A 26,987-nucleotide genomic window follows, 5' to 3' on the forward strand; every position below is an offset into this window, starting at 1 on the left:
CTTTTCTGCTGCCTATTTCTTTCAAGGGATAATAACAAAATCTTGGACTAAATGAATCACACATAGATAGCTGATTTTCACACACATTTTACAATGTTTTCTGGACTCTGTTCCATCTAGGGCAAACAAATCTGGGGTTCATTTTCTAGCATTTCCAAATATCTTTAAAAACAGAGCAGTCATTCAGCCAGAGACTTTTAAGAAAGGGTGACAGCATAGATTCTTAGGGAGAAAACAAGCAAAAAAACCCCAAACTCACACATCTCAAAGTCACAGTAAATACACAGATCTAACTTAGATATTTTAAGGGCTAGTTCAATAAATATGAGTAGTGTTTGCATGAATAGGAGAGTTTGGCATGGATTAAGGTGTGGACCTCCTGACTTCAGCTCATCAGCACTGCCAGTTGATCTTCATGAGCAAAGCCCCTTCTCTGGGACTGTTTAGTTGATTTCTCCGGTGTGTCTTCTGCAAGTAAAAGTCTTTCTCATGGCAGACCTGACTTCTTTGTTTCTAAGACAATATATGAGAGGATTCAGCAGTGGCACAACCACCGTGTACAGGACTGACACCAGCTTGTTGGCACGGTAGGTGTACATGAGCTTGGGGTGGGCATAAGTGAAAAGAGTGGTGGAGTAGAACAAAACCACCACGGTCAGGTGGGAGCTGCAGGTGGAAAAGGCCTTTTGCCTCCCCTGAGAAGAGGGAATCTTCAACACGGTGAACAGGATGCAAATGTAGGAGGCCACCACAGTGCACAGAGGCACCATGATAACCAGCAGAGCCAAGATGAAGTCCACGAGCTCAGCCAAAGAGGAATCGCTGCAGGAGATGTTCAGTAGGGGTGAAATGTCACAGAAATAATGATTGATCCTGTCCACATCACAGAATGAGAGCCGGGCTATAAAGCTCAGCTTGATGGAAGAAGTGGTCAAGCCACACATCCAACAGTCAGCTATCAGCTGAGCACAAAACCTGTGACTCATGATGAGGGGGTACCTGAGAGGTTTGCATATGGCCACAAAGCGGTCATAGGCCATCACAGCTAGCAGAACATACTCAGTGCAAACAAAGGTCACAAAGAAATGCAGCTGTGTCATGCACCCCTGGAATGAGATACGTTTGTCATGAGATAGGACATCTACGATCATCTTTGGCTCAATGACAGAAACATACCAGATCTCTAAGAAAGATAGGTTCCCTAGGAAGAAATACATGGGTTTTTGCAGGCTGTGGTTATTTCGGATGGTGAGAATGATAAGGACGTTTTCCAACACAGTTAATAAATAAACCAGAAGTAAAGCAGAGAAGAGAAGCAGCTGCTGTTCAGCAGTGGTGGAAAAACCCAGGAGAATGAAATACATGACTTTGGTTTCATTCCTCCCACCCATTCTGTAGAAGAAAGATGAACCTTATCCACCTGCAATAAATTAATATAATGACACCTAACTACAGAGGCTTAAATTCACAGCCATATGTTACACCACCACTTAAAGACACTGTAAGAGCTCAGACATTTTGTTGCCAGGTTTTTAGAAATTAACTTTGTGAAATCTATCTGCTCAATTCAACATTTTTCATTTTAAAAATCAAAGCATGCTTTTTAATTTACATTTCATGGAGATAAATATACATTACAAATCTTGTCTCATCTAAGACAAATGATGAATGATGCTAATATATTATTTATCCAGTATAAAGAAATCACAGGTTATGAGCTTATAGAGAGACATTCACATTTCCAATGCTTTAGTTTCTACATCTAAACATTTCTAAAGCAATATCATATATATTCCATGAGCTGTAAGAGAAATGTGAAGTACCACAAGGATACTAAAAAGGATAATAAAAAACCCTCCAAACACATCTGAAGTAGCCGACTAGAGGTTTCTGTATCTGGCTCTGAGCACACTTACATCTAAAGTCTATTGAGATGTTACATGTAGCATCCCAGACACAGCATAAGTGCAAGCAAATTAAAATTCTGGGTCTGGTTTGTTTGCAACTAACTCAGGTTAATCCTTCAAAAATAAGAATGGCTCAGCCTTTGCTGCTAAAAAGAAAGCTATTCTCAACCTTCTGTAGTGGGCATCCACTGCCTTAGTTGATCCTGGAGAATATGATCAGTAGGGTGCAACTGAAGTGCAGACTCATGTGCCAGTTGTGTGATTTATACCAGCACGGATAAATCAACACTTTATTTACCTTTGGTGTCTCATGAGATCTGATTCAGAAATTATAGCTAGCCTCCCAATGGAAGCAATCACAGAAAGAGGAGGGATGTTATTGTTTCCTCTGTGATTCCATGCAGAGTAGAAGAAACTCTGAAGATTTTTTTTCTGAGACAATGAACAATGAAAAAATAACAGCTAGTGTCTACTGATTTTTATAGGGCAGAGGAAAGTAAAAACATGCCCTGAAGGAGAGGATATGGCAGTCTTTTATGAAAAGGTAATCTAGAAAAAAGTTTTAGATTAGTGCCCTAATCTAAATCAGTAACCTTAACTTGTAATTGCTTTTGGAATAAGTGATTTTGGGTAAGTGTGGTTTCACCCACATTGGAGTTAGGTGTACAATTTTCAGACACACCAATAACCAAGCTATGCATTTTCTGAATTTTGTGATACAGTGCAAATATGTCAAGAGCAAAAGGAGGATCAGAGATAACATTGATCTGTTACCTGTTGAGGTCAGTTGCTTCCAAAGTAAAGCTGAGGTGCTGCTGCAGGATTCTGTAGCACAAAGAATACAAAACCTGCTCTGGTGCCCCCCACACTGTCAGGGGGGAGCAGTACCTGGAGTCAGCTATTTGGAAAATCACCTTCCAGTTGGTCCCATGTGAATCAGATACCTTATTTAAGCCAGAACCATGATTAAAATTGCATTCATACAGTGAGAATAATTGGGGTTTAGCATCTAGGAGAGCTGGAATTACAGAAGTTTTTTGGCTGTTGGAGCATACAGTTTGATTTATTTTCCAAATATGTAAAAATCTAGTTACATTTGACATACCTTATGGTATGCTGGTTGAACTCTATTTACTGGCCAAAGCCATATGTGCATGCTCAGGAATGTAAGGACATTTCATGAAGAAGACAGCTTTAAAATAATGTAAGTGCATGGAGAAGGGAGAGCAGTGCTCTCAGAAGCACGAGTGTCAGTTCTTCCCTCATTTCTGTTAGGCTGGTGAGGGTCCAACTCCCATGGACCAATTTTGGGATCCCTGCAATTCAAGGAAAATATGGATAAACTAGAGAGGTGCTTACTAAAGCCTGCTAAGATGTGAGGATATGACTCAGGGTACATGCACCATGAAAAGAAGTTGATGTAGCTGGGTTTGTTCAAAATGGGGTAATGGAGGCTGTGCTGTGGTCTAGCAGTGACAAGCTATAAAAAGGGACAAAGACAATAATTTGCAACTCAGTAGCTGCTATTTAGGCAATTAGAAGATGTGAGGTCAGAACAGTGCTTTAACAGCTTCCCTGAGAGGTTTCAGTACCTCTGACATTTTCAGCTCTCAGCTAGACCAAACCACAGCTGTCATTATAGAGATATGGCGAGAGTTATGCTATAAAAGGAAACTCAAATGAAATATATTCATATATAAAATATATTCACATCTGGAGTGCTGCATCCAGTTCTGGGCTCCCCAGTGGAAGAGTGACATGGATATACTGGAGAGCATCCATTCCCTGGATAGCACACACCTTGAACACATTGCTCATATGTTGAAATCTACTCAGTGGGTACCTACAGCCAGATTCACTTCCCTGAACATCAAATTCTGTTGCAGTTTGAGATGCCACAGGCTTTTCCATTTGACATCCAGATCAAAGAATCACACAAAAACTTGGGTTGGAAGGACAGAACTTTACTTCCAGAATGTTTTAACTCACTGTGCTGTCACAAACATATTTCAGGGTGGTCAGGTTTTTCAGGGACTTGTCAGGTCAAGCTTTGAAAAGCTCAGAGGACAGAGATTTCATTACCTTTTTGGGACTGTGTTGTGGTGCTTTATCACTCTGATTGATTTTGTTTGATATTTTTCTTTTTTGGACTCTCTTATCTGAATTTAATTTGTTGGAACAAGTTCCTGTTACTTTTGGCTTTTCAGGCATGCACCATTAAGAATTGCATCTATCTCCTCTACAACACCCTTCAGGTGGTGGCAGGCTTCAGCTAAACTCCTCCTCAACATTCTCTTTCCCAGACTTTAAAAACTGCTTCCATCTGTCTCTCTCTGTATGCTGTGTGGTCCCACCCTTCTGTCATTTGGTCACTCTCTGCTGGACTGTCCATTTTGTCCTTCTTATGGTGGGGAGCGCGAAACTGGACACAGTAATGTTGATGTAGTCCTGGGTAACAAACAGAGTCAAGGATCATTTGCCATCAGGCCTGATTGTGCAAGATTTTGCATCTGTGTCTTAAACTACCTTAAAGTTCTTCCTGACCCTCTCCTTTGAATGTTACTTTAGGAAAGACCTGTGTTCAGACAACTGATTCTTCGCTTACTACTTATATCTCCTCATGTAATGTTGAAGGATCACAGGAAAATAACATTTAAAAACCGGGAGTCTTGTTTAGCATTTAAAATGGAAATTAACCCTCTTCCCCAAAAGTAAAGGTTTGTTGTCTGAATCTGAGCTAACTCCCAAAGTTATATTTGAAGTTAATAAAGAAGAAACTTCTCAGTCGTGGCTCATGGTCTCCTATCACAGCAATCTAAAATGACTGTTATTATCTGAATTACTGCAGTTCCCATCCTCATTCCTGTGAAGAAGATTGACATAACTATTTATTTGGTGCCTCAGGTTCTTGAATCCTAGTTTCATGTTAAGTTGGATCAAGGTCAGAGTGCAATTTTGTTCTTTGATGCATATCAAAAAGAATACATTAAGAGAAGGCCATTATGTTTATTGCCTTTTCTACTCCTCAGGAATGATGTGTGATGTGTTCAGTTAGAACATTTTACATTTTACATTCACATAGATTCACAGATTTAACTGAACATGCAGATTGACTTGGGAGAAGGAATTGTTAAGCACTGATGTTGAAAGAGAACCCTAATAACCAGTCAAAGTAAAAATCTTATTAGGCTTTCATAGGATTCAGACACATTTAGTTGGAAGATTATCTTCCAAGCATTACATTAGTGATCAGATGCAGAAACTCTGGAGACAGCAGCCCTGCTTCGCAAGAACTTCAGTAAAGTGTCCTTCACTTCCTGGTTCCTCAGGCAGTAAATTAATGGATTTAGCATTGGAGTGACTATGGTATAAATTATGGAAATCAGCTTGTTGAGATCCCTGGAGTTCACACTCCTGGGCCGAGCGTACATGAAGAGGGTGGCTGAGAAGAAAATTATGACCACAGCCAGGTGAGAAGCACAGGTGGAGAAAGCTTTCTTCCTGTTCTGGGCCTTGGGAATGAGCAAAATGGTTCTGATTATGCAGGTGTAAGAAATGATGATGACAGAGAGGGGGATCAACAAAGTAAACAAGGCCGAGATGAAGTCCACCGTCTCAGCGAGTCGCCGCTTGGCGCAGGAGAGGTTGAGCAGCGGGCTGATGTCGCAGTAGAAGTGGTTGATGACCCCGGGGCCGCAGAAGGAGAGCTGGGAGATGAAGGAGACCTTGAGCACAGATATCAGGAAGCCGAGCAGCCAGGAGGCCGTGGCCAGCTGCAGGCAGGCCCGGTGGCTCATGGTGAGCGCGTAGTGCAGCGGGGCGCAGATGGCCGCGTAGCGGTCGTAGGCCATGACGGCCAGGAGGACGCACTCCGTGCACACCAGGGCGATGAAAAAGTACAGCTGGGCCATGCAGCCTGTGAAGGAGATGCTCTTATTCCTCACCACAAAGGTGACCAGCAGCTTGGGAACGGTGACTGAGATGTAGCAGGCCTCCAGGAAAGCTAGATGGCCCAGGAAAAAGTACATGGGCTTGTGGAGCTGGCGGTGGGTTATGATTAAAGTGGTGATGATGATGTTCTCAGTGACAGTCAGCAAATACACTGCCAGGAAAATCACAAACAGCAGAGCCTGTAGCTTTGTAGTGGTAGGGAATCCCAAGAGGATGAACTCATGGATTTGAGTGTCATTTTCTTGTTCCATGATGACCTCGAAGGCCTGGAATGTGTGAGGAGGGAAAAGGAAAGAAATAGGGAACATTTTGTATTATCTCCCCCAAGCATCTTCTTCACACTGGACTTGCAAATACAGTTTAAGTAGAGATTCCACACCAGTTATTTAATTGACATTCCTTATTATTCAACCGCTTCTGATTTTTTTTTGTCTGTGTGTCCTACAGCAGGATTGGTGATTCGGACACTGGCTCCAAGAAAATATTTGGGCTTCACTGAACTTTTTCACAGACCTTCTTACCCCTTTCTTCACTTAAAACACAGTCAAAGGGGAAGAGACAACATTATTAAATGTGGATTTGATCTCAGTTCTGAGCTACCCCTCCGACAGAAGCACACTCTTGCTGAGTGACTGCACTCATGCACAGCAAACTTGGCTTCAGCTGTTTTATTGTCTCACTTACTCTTGAATATTTGCAGAAGAAAACAAGTGTTTGTTCTCTCCCATAGAGTACTTGAAATTAGTTTGCTGTTGTTAAGGGGTATCTGCATTTGGGTTTTTTCTTTTGAAATTGGAAAGGACCTGTGCATCTGAAAATTTCTCTCATTTTCAATGAATTGACTACTTCTCCCCCCAAATAGCAGTTTTTACATAGAGTCTTAGACTACAATAATTACAGTAGTCATCCATAATTTTTCTTCTGCATAAATCAATAGAATTAATCTTTATTTTTCACAAAATATCTGAAGTTTGATGTTTATGCCTGTTCTTTTCCACTTCTTAGGGAAGATTTCAAATAAAGTGGTTTTTTACCTATTCCTGCACATTCCTATCCAATACTCAACTAACTTTATAGAATGATGTTCAGTATTTGTTATTCACTAAATATTTTTCATATAAAACATTAAGGAAAAAATCCATAAATGTTATGAAGAAAAATAAATATGTATTTTTGTGACATCATTATTTATTTGTCTTTGAGTTTCAAAATATTTATTTCAGATTAGATTTTCCTCTTGCATATGGATAATCTGTGTAGAATCAGTCTGTTTACACAACTTACATTTTTCATTACAAGTACATCACTGCTGCCAAATAATAAAGTGACAGAATACTAAATACAATTTCATTTCTAAGGATGGCTTTCACATCTCCCAGCCTTCCATGAGATTTAAGCTGTGGTAAATACTGACAGGTAAGGCAGGTAACTCATTTTCCAGTATAGCCAGTAGAGATTCAAGCAGCAGAAGGAAAAAAACCTAGTTTAAGTGATTTAGCATGCTATAGAATACAAACCATAATTGAAAAGTGCCTGAATGAAAAGCTCATCAAAAAGAGAAAAGAGAAATTATGGCTCCCCGTTCCAATATAGGCTTTTAAAATTCCCTATCTACCTTATAGTGCCTTAGAATATTGACTGGCATTACTTTAATTTTAAAAGGGTGATTAATTGGAGGATTTCAGGTACCTATCCTCAAATAGCAGATCATTCCCAGGTGGCACAGAAAGATAACTTCCATGTTTCAAGAATGAAGCTTTTCAGGGTAAAAATAATGGTGAAAGTTTTTTACATTCTAGTCCACTGAAAGTAGAATACAAATGCCTTTTTTATCACATAAACATGTTCAGTAGTACTGCTACTGCATAGAAAACACAGAGAGAGAGTGAGGGAAAGGTTATATTTAACTTATACTCTCAACAGAGGTCATAAGATTTTTAAAAGCACATAAAGTACAGTGAGAAATTTCCATATTTCTAGTCTAATCTGTTAAGTCCAGCTCTGTTTTCCTTTGCAATCAATCCCTCTCTCTTCTCTCTCACGCTTTGAGAAACATGTCCATGTTTCTCTTGAAAACTACTCACAGATTCACAGAATCCCAGAATGGGTTGGAAGAACTTTAAAGCTCAGCCCATTCCACCCCTGCCATGGCAGGGACACCTTCCACTGTCCCAGGCTGCTCCAAGCCCCAGTGTCCAACCTGGCCTTGGACGCTTCCAGGGATCCAGGGGCAGCCACAGCTGCTCTGGACATCCTGTGCCAGGGCCTCCCCACCCTCCCAGGGAAGGATTTCTTTCCAATATCTGATCTAAACTTACTCCTTTTCAGTTTAAAGCCATTCCCCCTTGTCCTGTCCCTCCAGTTCCTGATAAGAACTGGGAATGACATTTCCAAGACACTCACAACTTACATTGGAATTCTCAGAGCTCAGGTGAGATCAGATGAGAAGAAACATCTGTAACAAACCTAGAGGAAAAGAAATTAAATGCTCTTTGTCTGAGCAAGAGATCAGTATCTAAGCTTCTTTCTCTCCTTCGTTTAGCTAAAACCTTCCCCCTTTGCTTTCCTATTTCTCTCTGAATGGCTGGAGGCTGGTGGATTCGTAAAAAGCTGTGAGCATAAACAGTTCCTGCAGGCTTCTGTCGCTTCAGCTGAGCCTAAGATTTCCCAGGATGGTAAAATATCTCTCAGCACATTATCCTTCAAAGCCCAAGAGAACCGGGAACAGAAGTAGAGGGAATAAATTTCCCTCCTCTCTAAACCTCATGGAAGGTGTTGCTCTGCTGGTGGGTGGTTGTTTGCTTGTTAATTTTTTTATGTGCTAACTAGCTATTGTAGCACTATTCATACTTTTTTTATTTCTTTCTCCAAAGTCTGTATGACAAAGCATCAGACTAGAACTCAGGACATTTGTACTTTGCTGGTGGCTCATGATGGGTAGCTCTGACCAGTAAAACTCTTCACTTGTCAGTGCCTTAATTTCTCTATTCATTAAATAATTATTGTACTGGTCTTGAATATCACTTGAGGTTCAGCAGAGAAAGTGGTACTCAAGTATTAAGTATCATTAATATTTTAGGTGTGAAAGACACCATTCAGAGGGGAAATCCAACTCCCTACAGCTACAGCTTAGAGTGAAATACAGCCCAGAGAGAGGACACCCAAATACAAGGGAGAATGGTGCAAATTTCCATGTGGGAACTACATGACTGAACTCCCAATAAAGTCAACAGGGAGAGAGTCAACAGAAAAAAAGTCTAGACAGTGTTTCACCTCATTCAAAAGAAACCAAATTGTTTGGGATTCAATTTTCAAAATGTGTATCTTTTCAAACACTGCTGAGTGATATTCACAGCCTTCAGCTCTGTATTTTTTGGGATCTTCCAGACTTGTGAAGATATCCTGGACACCCAAGGCACTAAGAATCTGTTCCCTTCTCCAGAGGATTCAAATAAAGCAGATGTATCCCAGACACCTATGTGTGGCTACAGGAACTTCAGCTTTGTGCTGCTGGAGACTCCATTGCTTGGAGTGTTGTCAAACAAAAAGGGAGCAGTGAAGCACTCCAAAAGAGACCTGTTAAGTTTTCAGGCAGGCCTGCATGGATTTTTGCAAATAAATTCTGTTTCTAACTTAATCCATCGAAATCCTGAGTTGTCCATTAGACACACCTTTATGCGTCATGCAGAGTTAAAGATCCCAGAAGCCAACAGTCTGTTTGACAGAACTGAAAACACACTTTTCTGGACTGTAATATAACTTGGAGTTACTTCAAAGAGAAATCTCAAAGAGTTCACAGCAGTACAAGACAGAACACAGGGAAGACTTGGGTGAAATGCTGTGATGTGATGAGCTCATAGCAATCAACTCTATGGGTTTAATTGCCAGGTAAATTTGATCAGGGGGGCATGGATCACTTGGGGTGGGCTGTTATTAACAGCAGACCTGAAGACAGAGTTTGTATTTGTCGTATTTATTGATGCTCTGACGAAATTCATGTTAACAACTGGAACTGTGAATAAACTTTTAGAGTTGTACCAAGCATAATTAAAGACATAAATAACAACCAGTTTTGAACACGGTACTTTGGGTGCCTGCAGACTGGGAGGATGAAATTAAGAAAAGCTGGGTATTTGTAAGTCTAATTGTGGCCTGCTAATTCTCATTCCCTGCTTCTCAGTATTCTGTTAAATTAATGATCTTTCAGGGATATAAACAGTAATGATGCAAGAGAGCTCTGCAAAACATTTAAATAATTTTGCCTATGTGACCACTGACCTTCATTTTTATGCCTTATTTTCTTGTTACTTCTCATCTACCCTTTCTTTAGTCTACCTATTTCATTATTCCTCATACACTTTCTAGCATTTTCCTAGCATTGTAAATTAGAAGTAAGCTTCATTTTTAGGCATGTAGGATGCTGTTGTCCTGGTTTAGGGACATCCTGTAACAGACTGGCAGCAACAGAACACAACACCTTATGTAGGTCTTGAATAATTCTTTGTAGACAACTCTATTTTCCATAAGTAAATGAAGATAAACTCTCAGTGGAGTCACTCCCTTAAGCATCCTTTAGCTCTGGTGTATCTAAAGGTCTCCTTTAAGATGAAATTAATTGTGAAATTACCTGAAAGTGTTTATTTCTCTCCTGTGACTACAAGAAGCTTTTTCATTTCAGTGTGGTTGGAAATGTTTATATTATAGATATTTGCCTCTAGGACAACTCTTAAAAAAATCTACATTCCAAAAAGAAAAAAATTCTCCACATTGAAAGTTTGGGCAGTCACCTTCTTGCTCATCAGAAATCTCAGTGTTGTGATGCCTTAGGATTTGAGCTTTTATATTTTTCATGTATTTGTAATCCTGTAATTCTTTAGAGTAGAACTCTAAACTCCATACACAGTGTGAGCTGCTGCTTTCCCATTCTGGTCAGACACAACAATTCCTCTCCAGGCCTGGCAATCAAGGACACCTCACTGACAAAAGTCAGTTGGGGGGAGCAAACTGGGAGTAACTTCATTACCCGAAGCTGGAAGAGGAAGATTAACCCCCGATATGCAAATGGACCAACCTCATAAAAGTGTGAAAACCCATGATCCATGGTCCATTTTTGGGGTGTAGCCCCTGGGGGGCTTTGCCTGCCCTAAAGGTACCTAAAGGCCCTTCAATAAACAGAACAGTTTTTTATTCCCTTAATTTTGTCCGCTTTTAGGTAACCCATAAAGGCGTCAGTGGCAGTGCTAGGGAATAAGTGGCTGTTGCAGGTTTGTTGTTGTTTCCCCATCGCTCAGCAGAGCACTCCCACAGAAGGTGACACCTGTGTGTCACCTGGCCCCGAGCCCGGGGCTGACACGGGGCTGAGGCACAGGAAAGATCTGCCTCAGCAGGTGGGTGAGCACAGGGGAGGCAGGAGAGCAGGAGAGCAGGAGCTGCTGAGCTGTGAGCTTTGAAAGCACCACGGTGAGTCTTGTGGCTGGGGTTAGGCTGAGGAAGGAGGAGATACTGGAGAGCAGCTGAGAGCAGGGGATGGTAACACTGACAGGCAGAATGTTCCAGAAGGCTGGAACAAAGGAAGATGTGGCTGAACCATAGGTGTGAACAGCCCCAGAATGGATGGAGAAGCTGACCTAGAGAAAAGGGTTGTGACCTTCAACTTAGAAAGAGAACTGCTGCAGTGAGAGAGAGTAGAAAGCCCAAGGAATCCAATGAAGTGAGCTCAGAAAGAAGAGCTAGATTGGAAAACAGGGAGAAAGAGGGAGAAAAAAGAAAGAAAGAGAAAGAAAGCAAGAAAGAGAGCAGGAAAGAAAGCAAGAAAGAAAGCAAGAAAGAAAGCAAGCTAGCAAGAAAGAAAGTCAGACAAAGAAGGCACTGGCTGGGGAAAAAAATAAAACCTGATTCAGGTTTGATTGATCTGAAATGAGAATTACAGGTTTGAACAATTTAAAATGGTTTACTATACTATTTTAAAATGAGAGCTCAGTGTGTAGCATATCTATTGAAAAGATGTAGTATGTGTAGTATGTATTATAAATACCTAGATGTAAAACTTTCTATCTGGAAAAACTATTTTTTCTCTGTATATGTCCAGACCTGCAGGGCAAAACAAAATACTTACTCAGTATTTAATAACTACAGTGTTTTCTGCCTTTTTGTTTTTGTGTTTTGTTTTGGTTTTTTTCCACTTTGCTGTCAGTCCAGATTTCACAATCTTTTTTGCAGCACTAAGGACATGGGAATCACAAAATTACATGGCCTGGCTATTCTAGTGACAGCAGGAATCACTGGTGCAATCTGGTGGGTGTTTAACCTTTGATAAATATTCTCAACTAGCATTTATTTCTATTGCCCAGACTGAGACAGGTTCCTTCTAACTACGCCTATGCAAATACAATGTAAGCATTTACACAAAGCTAAATTCAAAATCCCCTATTACATTCAAAAGATGAAAATAAGCAAGTGTGGACACTTTTAACCTCTTCTGTGAAATTCTAAAATGATGATTAATTGTCTCTGTATATTCCTGTGAGCCCAAGCGTGTGTTTTCATGTTTACATCCCACACCTCTGTGCTCCAGTGATCCTGCACAGGGATCCTGGCCCAGAGCTGGAGCTCTGCGGAGTGGATTTAGCTCCACAGAGCTAAATAAACACATTTAGTGTTTATTCTGCACCGTGGTTGGTTTGAGCCTGCCTTGGTTCTCATGTCTGTCACAGCAAGGCCTTCACAGTGTCTATTCAGTGCTCTGGAGCCTGAAATCACATCAGGTGGGGTTAATTCAGAGTTTGCTGGAACAGTTTTGAAGATCTGTTCCAATTGGAGGAATTAGGACAAGGTTTTCACCCACACACTTTCTCTGCAGCAGAGCATCTGTCACAAATGCTCACATTTTTGTTTAAAATTACAGTCAGGCTCACATCAGAGGACATCCTCTGATGGCCAGAGCAAAGTGAACACCTTCCTTCAAGAGGCAACTGCACAGTCAGTTTTCAGCATCAGCTGAAGCCAAGCTCAGCTGTAAAGCAGAAACATTTCCTTTGGTGCAAGTAGTCTTGGGCAAATTAAATCATTCACAGATCCTCAGAGTTAACAGATCTTCAGATAACTTTAGGCTAAACACCTGTCTTGAAACAGCTGGGATTTGCAAATCCTCATCACCATCCTGATCCCAAAAATGTGTATTCTGTCAGCTTTGGTTTATAGTTTCAGTCACAAAGGGAGTGGAGGAGAGGTTGATTTTTGTTTTTATCATTGACTCATTGCTTTTTTATCCTATCCAAGGTACCACTACCCCTTCACCCCAACCAGAGCCCAGGAACACGAAGCCTCCCCTGAAGGGGATTCAGTTCTGTAAGTTAATTCTGCATGAATTCTGTCATTCCAGGCCACGAACACAACATTCATCTAAAAAGAATCATTCTTAAGCACAAGATCCATGCCCTAGAAGTGTCAATTTCCATTTTAATAGAAGCCATTCTCCAGCGCCCAGCAGAAACTCAATATGGGCAAACATGAATCCATTGATGCAGCTCCCCCAAAATCATGCAATGAAAAGGCAGCTCAATCCCACCTGGTTTGGACTCCTAGAAGCTGCTGTCTGTACAAGGAACTCATCCAAGTTTCCTCTGTATTCATTAAAAAAGGTGGGCCCTTTGGGATATTGTCTACTTCCCCTGATTTAGTGTTGTCCACAAACTTGATAAGAACCAACAGATTCTGGATATGGAATCAAGAAAGAGTTCAACATGGTAGTTTACCACACTGAAACTTCCTTTTAATGGGTTTTTAATGCTTAGTTTCATTTAACTGAACCATATTTTACTACTGTCTTTTTTTTGTGTCTTACGAATGATCTTTTCTTATCCCCACTGCTTTTTCGGCTTTGGTTTCCCCCCTTGATCACTTCTTTTATAATACACACAGTTGTGTAATTCTCTAGAAATGCTATTCTAAGGAGTCTAGCATATATGACTAGGGGAGAAATAAACTTTAATGCTAATAAAGCAATATGACAGAAATAAACTTTACTGCTAATAAAGCGATATGACCAAAAACAATGCATTCTTTTTGTAATTAATTTGAAAGTTAAAAGATTCCAGTATGAGACAGCATTTTCATACCACCACTACTCCCCCACCCCAACAGAAAGTTAATACGGCTACATATCTTTCTGGTTTTGTGTGTATGTGATTCTTTTAATTTCCCTCTATTGGCTTGTTTAATCTTTTAATTTTTCTAAGTGTTTCCACTTTACAAAACCTGTTTTTCTTGGTGGAAAATCTAGGAATCAAGACTGGTGGGTTCCCATTCAGTGACCCATCCACAGGAACCTGCATATGAGAATGGAGAGCAGTGACCTCTGCTCTGTGTCCTGTGGATATCAACCTGCCAGAAAAATACAAACTTTGTGCAAGGGGTTTGGCCTTACTGGACCAGGTTCTCACTGTGTAGAAGTAAAACTGAATTTTCCAAAGATGCACCACAGAAACAGACACGTGGAAAATCATTTTAAAACTGATAAATTTGGATTCAGCTCTACTTACAACATCTGAGTCTGTTAAATGTAGCTCACATTGTATATGAACTAATGTAAACAATATAATAGTGTTTGTGATGGACATTGAATCACAGGGCAGTACACAGAGAGATCTCTTGTGGGACTCATCTCTCAGAAAAACAAAATCTGAAACTTCTGTGCTATCATGTATTTACGTATCTTTCATTTCTCCCTCATTTGCAGAAAAATAAACTTACATGAAACATCTCTGGTGCTGCCATGGTAAGTGTAACTCCTCTGGCTTCATTAACAAGAAATCCCATTGTTCTCAGAAACAGAGTCTGACTCTGGCACAGACAGGTCAGGGCAGCTGAGAGCCAGATTGAATGAACAGGAAAGGATGTTTAACTAGAAAAGCAACTCCTCCAGAAACCATTAGAAGGGCATGGATGAAGAATCTTTAATTTGTTACTTTCAGAAAGGAAACGGAGGAATTACGGTGAATATTGAACATATTTTGGTTTAATTTTATCTTAATTCATTTTTGCATCCTCTGTCACCAGTCATCAAGCTAAAAAACAGGAGGCCTTGGCTGATACTATTTTTAGTGGTAACAGTCAGCATCATATATGATGTGTAAATGCCTGTAGAATGAACATTTTAGGTCCCTGAGATGAATTATTTTCAGGAATTGCCTATTATAGAGCCATTTGCTCTAGGGAAAAAAAAAAACCAAAACAAAATTAAAAAGTAATAAAAGAGGTATAGACATACTGGAGAGAGTTTACCAAAGGCTCATGAAGGGGCTGGAACATTTCTCCTGTGAGGTAAGGCTGGGAGAGCTGGGACTGTGCAGCACAGAGCAGAGAAAGGTCTCCCATCTGCTCTGGAAAGAAGCCTGGCTGAACTTATTAGCAGAGCTCTAAACTCCACTCCTTGTGGGAAGGGGATGTTCTTCTGAGTGTCAGAGATAAACCAGTAAATAACACCCTAGGAAGCATCAGGGTGTTGTGACCTGTCCATCATCCCAAAGGAATTAGGGAGTGCTCTTTCCAAAAGAGGAGGAAATCAACAGCCCAGCTGAAGAGCCTCCATCAACACAGAGGTGACAAGCAGAAGGAGCAGAAATCTGTGGTGCAATCAGAGATCTGTGGCGCAATTGCTGTCACAGAAACACAGTGCAGAGCTGCATATCTGGAATCCTGCAGCTGAGGGCTGCCAGCTTTTCAGAAGGGACAGGCTGGGAACAAGGGGTGGGTGTGCTGTGCTCAGTGTTAAGGATTGGATGGATTGTGAAAAGCTGCCTCTGAGTGGCAGCCACCAACAGCTTGGGAGCTGGTGGGTGAAAATCAAGGATAGACAGCTATTTCAGGTGTCTGCTCCAGGAGAAGGTGGCTCATATCTCAGATTTTGCTGACAGTAATTTCTTGACCCCGAATTATTTCAAAGGGAGATGGGTGTGGAATCCTTTGAACCCCTCAGGGGAATTCCCAGGGCCATGTCCTGGAAGAATACAGCACAGAGTCTGCACCTGGGCTGAAAGAAAAGATTTCCCCCATGGTGCCCTGCAACACTGTGCGATCTACCCCAGTTCTGATCTCCCCATATGCCCCCAGTTCTCGTGGTTTCTCCTTTCCCTGTTTTCCCATTGGTTGTGGTATCCCTGGTGACTGCCCCATGTCCCCTACAGGGCCCTTTGTACCCCCCCTGTGCCTCAGACCACTGGCCACTGACCCCTCCTTAACCACTGAGCACCACGTGGCCTTGGTCTTTTGTTCCTGGTCCCCTCTGGCGTGCTGGAATGAACCTTTGCTGGAATTTATCACAAAAAAGGCCCTTCTTGCCTCTCTTGGCTGAGCCAGCCATGGTGTGTGTGGTGTGTGGGCTTTGCCTGAGTGCCTCCCCAAGCAGCCTTTCCAAAAGAGCTTATTGGGAAGTAGGCAGCAGCAACCACCATCTAAACCCCGCATTGCTACAGATGGGGAAGATTAACTCAGACATCTGTGCTGAAGAAGCTTGTGTTTGTCTTCATGAATGTCCTGGGCATTCTAAATTTTAATCTAAACACTGCCTTCATTCTCACCCCCTTGTAGGAGACAGGATGTGCTGATGTTGACACCATGGTTGGCTCCAATTGTCTGGGAAGGCACATTCAGCAGAGACATCCTGAATGCTCAGTATCTGCAGAAGAACTTGGTCACTGGAGTGGTCACTTTTGCTGTTGAAAAGTATTGGTTTGTCATTTATTTCTTGTCAAATAGTTAAACCTCTCACCTGGCAGTTGTGCTGCAATGCTGCTCATGCAGCACAAGTGAAAAACATTGCAAAGACTGAATATGAGCAGCTGTAGACTGGGAGAAATGTGACGTGTGAGTGTCACCTTCCAAAGTGAGGCAACTGGCTGGGATATTGCTTTGAATAGGACAAAAATATCCTTGGAAAAATAACTAGCATTCTGACCCATTGAAATAAAAATTCTAGCTCCTGCTACATTTCTAACAACAAGCTTTCCCTCTATCCTGCACTAAAAAATAGAAAAATTCTGTAAAGCTGAGATTTTATTGGGTTTCTGTAAGAGTTTAAAGGTAAAATGTTAGCTCTAGTGAAAATATTAACCACACTGTTGTTTGAGGAGGTTCTTTTTCGAGTTTCTGAGTGAAGAGCTATACTCTCTCTATCTCCACTGGCACCTCAGAGTTACACAGCTACTTCAGGTAATTCAAGGCAATCAAAACTACTTAACTGATAATTTTGACCCTCTCCTATGCAAACAGGCTAAGACAGTTGGGATTGTTGAGCCTGGAGGAAACAAGGCTCCAAGAAGACCTTGGAGCCCCTCCTGTACCTAAAGGGGCCCTACAGGAAAGTGGGAGAGGGATTTTTCACAAAGGTGGGTAGTGACAGAATGGAGGAGAATGGCTTTAAACTGAAAGAGGGTAGATTTAGATCAGAAGAAGAAATTCCTCCCTGTGAGGGCAGGGAGGTCCTGGCACAGGGTGCCCAGAGCAGCTGTGGCTGCCCCTGGATCCCTGGCAGTGTCCAAGGCCAGGTTGGACAGGGCTTGGAGCAGCCTGGGATAGTGGCTGGTGTCCCTGCCTATGGAATGAAATGGCCTCTAAGGTCCCTTCCAACACAAACCATTCCATGATTCCCTGTTGATCCTCTCTAGGAAGTTCAAATATTCCAGAGCAGAAAGAGTGCCAGGGAGCAGGTAAAATGGAGGGATGAGAGGAAGTGTTTACATTATGGAGTGAAATTAGAGAGCAGCACTGGATGGGAGGCACATGTTCTGTGCACAGTGAAAGCTAAAATGTGCTATAATGTGCACAGATAAATGAATTAATGAATCTGAGATGCTTCGATGCCCTTGGAAGCCTACTGAGATAGATTTAGGGTTTATGCTAAAGCAGTCTTTAGGCAATGCTATTCTGCACTGACAATTATCCCAGAAAGTCTCAAATCCCAAACCTTGGTCCCAGGTCATCCATGATTACCTTGGACTACTTTCAAACATGAGTAGACAGACTAGTCCTGAGGAGTGGATCCAAGTTCATCTGTTTTAGGTCCAAGAAGTTATCCTCATTTCTGATGAGGGTAAAATTTCACATCAAAGAGGTCCCAGATTATAAAAGCAGCATGGGGAAGTCTTGAAGGGCAGCAGCTGTGTTAAATAAAGAGCACTAACATGGTGAGAAGGAGCAATGGATAGAAAAAGACAAAGAAAATTAACTTGAAAAGCTGTCATTCTTCAGAAGGAGCAGCCTCTCTCCATTATTTTCCTTTTCATGTCTCTTAGATATGTCCAGTTCATAGAAGGGTTCATGAGATCTGCCAACAAGTACTTCCTTACTGGGCACCACGTGAACTTCTACTTGTTCACAGACAACCCTGAGAAGATCTCTCACCTTCGGATGGCCCCTGAGAACCAGCTGTTTATCATCCCTGTCCAGAATGACCCCAGGTTGCAGGACAGCCCCAGGAGCCACATGGACATCCTTAGCTCCTACATCCACAGCCAGTTCCAGCACGAGGTGGACTATCTGTACTGCGTGGACATCGACGTCCAGCTCCTGGCAAACATCGGTGTGGAGATCATTGACACCCTGGTGGCAACCATCAGCTCCTGGCAAGTCCTCCCCCAGCACGAGGACAAAGCCTATGAGACACACTCAGGGTCACAGGCTGCCACCCCTGAGGGCCAAGGGGATTTCCATTACACAGCAAGCTTCTATGGGGGCAGCGTGGCCGAGGTCTACAAACTGACCCGAGCCTGTTCTCAAGCAGAGATAGAGGACAGAGAAAATGGCATTGAGGCTTGGTGGCACCATGAGAGCCACCTCAACAGGTACCTCCTGCACCACAGGCCCACACGCCTGCTGTCCCCAGAGTACTACTGGGACACAGAGCTGAGCTCCAGCGCCATCCTGGTGAAGAGGATGTGCCCTGTGCACTGGGACAGCTTGAGGCAAGCTCCTGAAACAAAGGATGTGGAGCCTTCCCTCTTCACAGCCCCACTAAACTGAGGGTAATGGGTAAAAGAATCTCCCTCTGTTTGCAGGACTGCACACATTTTCTGCACGACTTAGCCCATGAAGTGGGTCACCTTGTGCTGGCATGCATCCCACACCCCCAGCAGGTGTTTCCAAATAGGGGAAGAGGTTCAGTTTACCTTAGACATTTTAGGAAGTTTAACTAGAAAGTCCTGTGCCTTTCTCATTGTAATTGGCTCAGCTGCCAGCACAGAGGCATGGATTGGGCTCGGAGAGTGTAACTCAAAGCCTGCTGCTGATCTCACTGGGCCAAGAGCCAAATAGCCCACCTGAACTATTAAGTACTAAAGAGAGAGAACAAAGAAGCTCCACGCTTTTCGAGGTGTTGTAGCAAGTAGAAGACCTGTCTCTATACTGTGTTCAGCTTTGCCTTTGTTTTTGTATTATTTTCTTTCCTTATTAAAACCTTTTTGCTCTTCCAAGACACACTCGATCATGGCATCTCTCTAATTGATTTTAGCCACTTCTCTGCAAAGGCTGTACCCTCAGAGGTATTGGGAAAACCCATAAACTTAGCTAGAGACTACTAAACCCAGAAATTTCTTTTATTAGCAACTTCTTTTTCAACTTTTTGCTTTTCAGCTGTCCTTTCATCTGCATGTTTACAAGCACCGGCTTCTTGCCATCCTGAGAACATATCAAAATTGACATGCACATGCTCAAAATGAGAATATTTAGTCATCTGAATGAAGCCAGTTTGCAAATTTACAAATGGTCCCCACAGATTAGGATCTGCAATTATACTTGTCTTCTGCTGTCTTGTATTATTTACTGAAAAGATGTCCTAACAATATGTTAATTTAAGAATTTGAACAATACATTACTAGCAAGCTTCAATCATTTACTCCTCAGTTTCTGACAAAATGAAAGCCCCTTCCTCATTGTTCAAGTTATAGAACTATCGGATTAATGAAAAACATGTGTGATTCTACAAATCCTAAATGCATGTGGACTATGAAAAGAAAATTAAATCACATTTGAAGTTTTTCAACTTCCTTTTTTCAGTATTAGCTGTATCTTCAGATACAGCAATATTTTAACATCATCATTAGCTGAAGGACTTCATTAAAGCTTTCTATCACTCTCAATAGAAATGAGAATAGACAAATAACTGAAAATTATGTACACAAGAAAAAACTGGGGCAAACCAATCCTGTCACAGAGCTGCAGTCATAACTCTGTGCTGCTGTGGGCCACTGAAAAGGCCACAGGAGGAAGAGAAGTCCATCCGTTATTCTTGCTTACTCCTGTCATTAATGGGTATCTTAGATTGTCCAAAGAACCCCTGTCAAAGGGACCAGAGAAAGTGCTTCCATTGAAATACAATGTTGTAAAAATGCAATTTAACAAAGGTAAGCACAAATCAGAGCAAGAGGTAGTGTGGCTGAGCCATACTTGGGCCACATGAGCAAACCAGGCTGTGCAGGAGAATGAAGTGCATGAGACTACCTCTCATTTGTCTGGGTTATACATTTGTCATAACATCTGTTATGAAAGTGTTGCTCTTTGCTCCATGTATCTTGTTTGGTCTTTTAAGGGTGTTACCTGCTTTATTGCAATTGTATTCCTTAAGAGTGGTTTCCCGGATTTGAAAACAGAACAAGAAGATAATATCATGATCAAACATGGTTTGTCCAAAGGCTGGGCAGTAAAAGGTTACTGAAAAAGGGCCAGGCAAGAGGAATCTGTGTGATATGAGGAGTTTTCAGATAAAGATTGGTGTGAAAGTTCAGCTGAAGCATTCTGAGGAACTGAGTTAGCATACTTAGGTGAAAGTAATCAAATAATTTTAGATTAATGGAACAGGACACACATTGAGTTGTAAGACTCAGAGAAAAGTCAATTCTGGTATGAACCAGCCCTTTTGAATCACTTCAGAAAACACAGATGATGATGGTCCTATCAAATCATAGTGTCGAATTAGGTGAGGGGGTAATTTAATATTCTTTTTGCAGCATTTCCCCTCTGCAGGGCTTAATCCTCTCTTGCTATCTGATTTCTTAGTCACACTGTCTGCCACTGCCAAACGGGTTTAACGTGTGAAACCCGACCCCTTGGGAGACAGGACACTGCAAGGATCCCACTCCCACTTCCCAGTGGAGAACAAAGACCTCCACAGGTTCCACAGCCCCACTCCCCTGGAACACCCTGCGGACTGGAAGATCTCTCCTATCCATGAAGTTTCCATGCCCAAAGCCTCTGGAAACTGGAAACAGGTTTCCTTCCCAGACAGGAGTGAACACACAAGGCACGGAGAAGATCTGAGCTGGCAACTGTGAATAAGGACTACCAAATGCTCTGCCTTAGTAGCCCTCATCTGAGCAAGGTAAGAAAATTTGGCTGATCCTTGCACTGTGTGAATTCCTGCCTTGTGCTGAGGTTAAACCTGGCTAGGAAAGAGGGTTAATGGAGGTGGGTCATGGCAAAATGTACAGCAACTGCATGAATAGAACAGGCTTCAGCAGAGTTCTGTACCTGGGCCAGAGTAACACAATGCAGCAGGACAGATTAGGCCAGGGTAATTGCAATCTTCTACTATTTCCATTCAGTCAAATGGCTGGAAAGGACGGTATAATAGAGAGTCTGTGCTGAGTTACAGTTTAACTTCTAAGACAGTACAAAGATTTCTTGTGAGATTTAGCCTTACCAGCTTCCAACATCTGGTCCCACTGGTAATAAAAAATCAGTCTTTAAAGGCTCACAGGTGGTTTGGCCTCCCGGACAATCTGACACACATTGTCAGGCCTGCTGACCATGCCAAGGCCTTCCATTATCAGGGATGGAATGGGCTGTGGATGTTGTAACTCACTCCTGTGGTATTTCCCACCTCTTGCACAGGAAGAGCAGTAAGAACCCAGTAAGGGGGATGTTTAGAGATGATAGTGAATGGCTGTGCTTGGGAGGAAGGGACAAAGAGCTGACACCATCATGTCAGGCCAGGCAGGGATGTGTCAGGATGAGCTGGGATGTGTCACTGAGTTACACTCACGTAATGTGGGGAAAAGAACACAGGACAGAAAGTTAGAACAGTGCACAAAGTCTCCATGGCTCCTAACCTAGGGGTAAGGCTGAACCAGGATGCCTTTCAGAGCTTAAAAGAGAACTGGGGAGGAAAAATGAAATTGGTCATTTCCTCACACTCCTTAATAGGCCACACTACCTAGAAAAAATGTCCAGGATCTTTACAGCTCCATATGTTTGTCCACAAAGACTCTGCAAAGGACAAACCAGATTTCCACACACTTAAATATATGCCAGGATATTATGGCTTAGGCTGGCAGCTGGAGCAGATTGCTGGTGATCCTTCAGTGTCTCTGTGCTTAAGTGCTTCCGTTACATGAAGCTGGTGAAATAGGTCTCCTGAAACACATCAGTGATAGCTCCGAGGGGTATTGCCACTTCTTTGGCCTAAATGGGGTGAGATCTCACTGCTGTAATCCCCCATACCTCAACACATGGCTAAGTTGTTATCCCTAAGAGGAAAATACATTATTTCACCTGAGAGAACGAGAGCCAGGTGTGCATGTTCATATATCAAGAGGTTCTTATTAAATCTCAGCTTCAGATAATATGAAAAATTTACTGCCATCACGACATTCTTACTTTTTTCCTCCATCTACACTAAATCCACTTGTTTTGTTGAAGTGTGGATAGAAACTGAATATTAATTAGTTAGCCCAGAGGAAGGTGCATTTTGGTTTTTTGGGGCTTATGGATGTCAGTGAAACAATAGGTTTGAGTAAGATTGAGAAAATGGGTGTAAAATGGGCAGAACAAACTAAACTAAAGAACTAAGAGTGATGGATCTGGGCAACAAAACAGTAGGATAGGTGACCAACACATTAGAGTACTGGATTGGGCTCAGATCTTCAAACTTGAACAAAACCTCATGCATTAAAATTGAGGACAAACAGTAACAAATAGCACCAGGCCAGAGCAGAAAGAAAAGAAATTATAGATAACATAAGGACATAGCTTTAAGATAATCTCTGAATTCTTCTTCCCATCAGGACTCAAATAAGTAAATAATTTTGATTTTAAGGCAGTGAATGGGCACCAGATATCCAGATCCTATTGTTTTTACTCTAATGAAGTAAAATGTCACTTTAATGTAATCAAAATAGTTCCATTGCTTTCTCTGCACTCTTATTTATTACTGTGATAATAGTGCTGTGATATTCACTCTGCCTATAATCAGACTAAGGCTACAACATCCTTCCTAAGAATTTTTTCTCAGAAAACCATTGTCCCAGGTCATCCATGATTACCTTGGACTACTTCCAAACATGAGTAGACAGACTGGTCCTGAGGAGTGGATCCAAGTTCATCTGTTTTAGGTCCAAGAAGTTATCCTCATTTCTGATGAGGGTAAAATTTCAGATCAAAGAGGTCCCAGATTATAAAAATGAACACCAGAAACCTTTTTCAGACCCTTTTAATTAACCCACTAATCAATTAATTTATTCACCCTCTATTGAAACATAATCATCTCCCCTAGGAGAAGAGCACTGACCACAGACAGGGGAGGGGCCTGTGTACCCTGGGTGGGCTCACTCAGATCTCAGTAAGTTCCATGTCTCTCACCGAAGCACTGTGTCTCTAAAAGTGGACAAATCTGTAACAGTATTTTTTTTCCTTTTTTCACCCCTTTTTTATGAGATCAGGCAGTGGATTGATTTTTGGAACCATGTTTGTATATAAGGCTTGTGAAGGAGCTTCTTGAAGAATGAAGATGCCTATGTAAACTACTCCTCATGGAAAAAATAAATCTTAACATTGGTGCATTAAATTGGTGCCTGTTTCATACATCAGTTTCTACGCTCTACTTAGAACCCTTACAAATCTCTACAAATCCATTACAAACTTCTTTATACTTGCAGGAATGTGAAATACAGGATTTGTAGTCAGGGAACACAAGACAGGAACCATGGCTGGTTCATGGTCAGAGGTCAGATTCACTCCCTGGTAGACCCTGTCATCCAAATGTTTGAAGGAAATTCAGAGTGATGCATCCAAAAGAATTCCCAAGAACGAGTTTTCTCACTGAGGGAGCAGGGGGCTGTGCATTTTAATTGGCACCTGCAGGAAGAGGAGGCAAGTGGCTGAACCTGTCCAGGGCAGTGGAACTCTTGACAGAGCAGACCAGGGCAGCTGGTGAATGCAGAAGGACTGGCTGTGGATGGGACAGGCTCAGTGCCAAGCTGATAAGGTGGAGCAGGCCAGGAAGTCAGTGATGAATCAGAATGGGTCAGTCTGTGATGACCCAGCCTCTAGCATGGTAAATCAGTGGCTCAGCATGGAAGTTGTGGCCTCTAAATAGAGATCATGCTGTGGGTCAGGTTTGACAGGACCAGGACACAGCAAATCCAGGCTTCTAAAAACATTTTTATGGGCATGGCCGAATAATGAGCGGAAATCCTTGTACCAGAACAGGGTGGCAATCTTTAGATTGGGGTAGTGGGCAAAATGTGAAGCGAGAGCAGGTTAGCTGTGATGCAGAAGTGATTGTAACTAAGGAGACAGGTCAGTCTTACCGCACTATTCTCCACTGCCAGTGAATTTTCCAGCTGTATACAAAACCCTCTCCAGAAACGCCTCCAGCAGTGCTTTGACACAGTTCTGCAAGAACCACCCCCACACAGCCTGCCCCCAACTCCTCCTTCCACAGCAGCAGCTCCAGCAGCTGGCATTCCTGTCTCTTTTCCAGGTGGTGCCTGCAGTGCAAATTCAGCAAATCCAGGCTGCTGCTCCCATCTGCTGCCTGTAGCTTTCATTGCAAGCCACTCCTTGCCCAGGAGCCATCAGGAACCGCAGCAGCAGTTTGAAACAATTTTCCCCTGCCCTGTTGCACCAGGGTTACTCAGCAAAAAGGAGAACTCAAGCTGCTCTCCACAAGTGACACTGTGGATGTACCAGATCAAAGAAGATGTTTCACTGCTGTCAGACATCAGGAAATTCTTGGTGACAGTGATGCCTTAAGTTTCAGCTTTCATGTTTTTCAGATTCTGTGCTGCCCAGGGGTGCAGTTCTGAGCTCACAGTCAGTGTCACTCAGCTCTCCACAGAGCAGGGAGACAAAACAAATCCTTTTTCTGCTGAAGACCAAGGACAACTTTCAGGCCCAAAAGCACAAACAAGGGTGGCTGAAGGGAGGAACAAGAAGGATGAGACCTCCCAACCTGGAGGTGTAATTGGACAATTAAACCCCAATACGCAAATACACCAAAACTTATAAAAATGTAAGATCTCACGACTGGGCAGCTATTTTGTGACCATTTTGGGTCCATTTTGTGACCATTTTGGGTCCACCTTGGACCACCAGGCCCTGTCCTGCCCAAGGTGGATCCTGGAGGCCTTTCAATAAATACCTACTTTATTCTCTAGCTCTGTCCAGTTTCATTTCTGCCTTCCCAAAGCATCAACAGCACGTGACTGAATGAGCCTGAGGAGTAGGCTTGGCATGAATTAATGTAGAAACACCACCCTTGACCTGCTGGCCGTGTTTTTGTCCAGACCAGGAGGAAATTGGCCTTGTGGGCTCCAAGCATGCATTGCCAGGTCACGTTGAGCTTCCCCATCCCCAAACCCCCACATCTTTCTCCTCAGGGTCAGTGACAATTCATTGTCACTCAGGATATTCCTGTGCTGGGCACTGCCCTGACCCACATGTGGGACCTCACACGTGACCTTGTTGATCACCAGATGTGCACAGGCCCATCTCCAAAGCCTGCCCAGGTCCCTCTGTATGAAATAACACTGAGCTCAGTCCTGGCACTGGGGAGCCCAGAACACAGCTCCAGGTGTGCCCTCATGAGGGCTGAGCTGAGGGCAAGGATCACTTCTCCTGACCTGGTCTCCAGCTGGACAATGAATATTGACCACAATTCTCTGAGCGTGACCATCCAGCCAGTTCCTTACACACCAGTGATCCCAGTGATCCATCTCTAGTTTAGAGAAAAGGGTGGCAGATGTTCTGCACAAGTCAAGGGAGCTGATGCCTGTTGCCCTTCCCTTGTTCACCGCTGCTGTCACCTCACACACGTTATCAGCACAACTATTACAACGATTTAAATGTTCTGTAAGCGTGACCTTTTGTGCCTAATTTAATTATACAGATAGTGATTAATCTTTAGTCAAGGAGGATTTTCCCTCCCACTCTACATACAAAATTAGATTAATTAGTGTAATCATATTTCTTTAATTCAATTTGAATTAAAGGGCTACCAAATACGTCAGGTACAATCTGCATTTAGTGAAGCCATGCTGCCTGTCACTAATCACCTCATTATTTTCCACATACCTTTGCAGCTTCCAGGAGCTCCAAGATTTTGCCAGTCACTGAGGTGAGACTGACTGGCCTGTAGTTCCCTGTGTCTTCCTAATATCCCTTTTATAATATTTGGGTTATGTTTCCCCTTTGCCAGCCCATGGGAACTACACTGGACTGCTGTGACTTCTCAAATGTAATGCAGAGTGCCTAAGCCTCTTCCTCTGTCAGTGCCCCCAGGACCCACAGGTTTGTCTTGTCAGATCCCATGAGCATGTGAACCTCCATTTCTTAAGTGTTCAGACCCAGTCTTATGCTACAGCATGAACTTCTTCATTTCCCTAATTGCTGTTTTTACCTTCTGCAGCTCATGTGATGTGTCTGGAACACCTGCAGGTGAAGAATGACACAAAAAAGTTGTTGGGTACCTCAGCCCCATATCCTTCCTGACAGGATCCACATTTTCCCTGGTTCTTCTTTTATTGCTGCTGTTCCTACAGAAGCTTTTTCTTGTCCTTGGCCAGATTTACATCTTCGAGTTCTTTAGGAAATATGCCCAGGTGAATCTTACAGCCTCCTACAGTCAAATTAATCAAAGATCCTTTGTTGCTGTCTTCCCAGGCAAATGTGGAGGAACTTTCAGATGTGATGAACTCATAAAGCTGGAGCAGACTGTTCGGTAGGACAGACACTGACACTCTCCTCTAAATACACTTCTTCTTCCTGCTGTGCACTCCTGCAGCCACTTGCCCCAGACAGTTTATTCAGGCAAGTAGGACCTCTTTTGTGTCCCAGGTAGCCTCTGACATGTGAGCATGT

The 26,987-nt window shown here is 42.5% G+C and overlaps 3 protein-coding genes across 7 annotated transcripts; 1 reads left to right on the plus strand and 2 right to left on the minus strand.

Moving 5' to 3' along the window:
- Nucleotides 1–295: 295 nt before the first annotated feature.
- LOC136301827 (olfactory receptor 6Y1-like) lies at nt 296–1,391 on the minus strand. The gene is given in 2 exon segments (XM_066205048.1): nt 296–476; nt 478–1,391. Coding segments are annotated over 2 exon segments (1,005 nt in total). The 3' UTR covers nt 296–385.
- A 3,758-nt stretch (nt 1,392–5,149) lies between these two features.
- LOC136301776 (olfactory receptor 6B1-like) lies at nt 5,150–26,262 on the minus strand. Of its 2 annotated transcripts, none has more exons than XM_066204978.1 (2): nt 26,202–26,262; nt 5,150–6,124 (listed from the first exon to the last, which is right to left on the minus strand). In XM_066204978.1, exon 2 carries the CDS (start codon nt 6,107–6,109, stop codon nt 5,150–5,152), a length of 960 nt encoding a protein of 319 aa, XP_066061075.1. In that variant the 5' UTR covers nt 6,110–6,124; nt 26,202–26,262. The 2 variants fall into 2 exon arrangements, with proteins under 2 accessions (XP_066061075.1, XP_066061076.1); XM_066204979.1 differs by lacking the exon at nt 26,202–26,262 and adding an exon at nt 6,757–6,765 and having other exon boundaries at nt 5,150–6,115.
- LOC136301864 (histo-blood group ABO system transferase 2-like) lies at nt 11,254–20,018 on the plus strand. 4 transcript variants are annotated; one of them, XR_010723949.1, is made up of 7 exons: nt 11,254–11,318; nt 12,078–12,152; nt 13,137–13,205; nt 14,596–14,634; nt 16,446–16,580; nt 18,149–19,393; nt 19,485–20,018. XR_010723949.1 is itself a non-coding variant. In XM_066205088.1 (6 exons), exons 2-6 carry the CDS (start codon nt 12,088–12,090, stop codon nt 18,873–18,875), a joined length of 1,035 nt encoding a protein of 344 aa, XP_066061185.1. In that variant the 5' UTR covers nt 11,254–11,318; nt 12,078–12,087; the 3' UTR covers nt 18,876–20,018. The 4 variants fall into 4 exon arrangements, 3 of the variants coding, with proteins under 3 accessions (XP_066061185.1, XP_066061186.1, XP_066061187.1); XM_066205088.1 differs by having other exon boundaries at nt 18,149–20,018; XM_066205089.1 differs by lacking the exon at nt 12,078–12,152 and having other exon boundaries at nt 11,269–11,318; nt 18,149–20,018.
- Nucleotides 26,263–26,987: the final 725 nt, after the last annotated feature.

This window comes from Chamaea fasciata, unplaced genomic scaffold, assembly GCF_029207755.1.
Source record: "Chamaea fasciata isolate MVZ Bird 193981 ecotype frontalis unplaced genomic scaffold, bChaFas1.0.hap1 SCAF_27, whole genome shotgun sequence".
Lineage (NCBI taxonomy): Eukaryota > Metazoa > Chordata > Aves > Passeriformes > Sylviidae > Chamaea > Chamaea fasciata.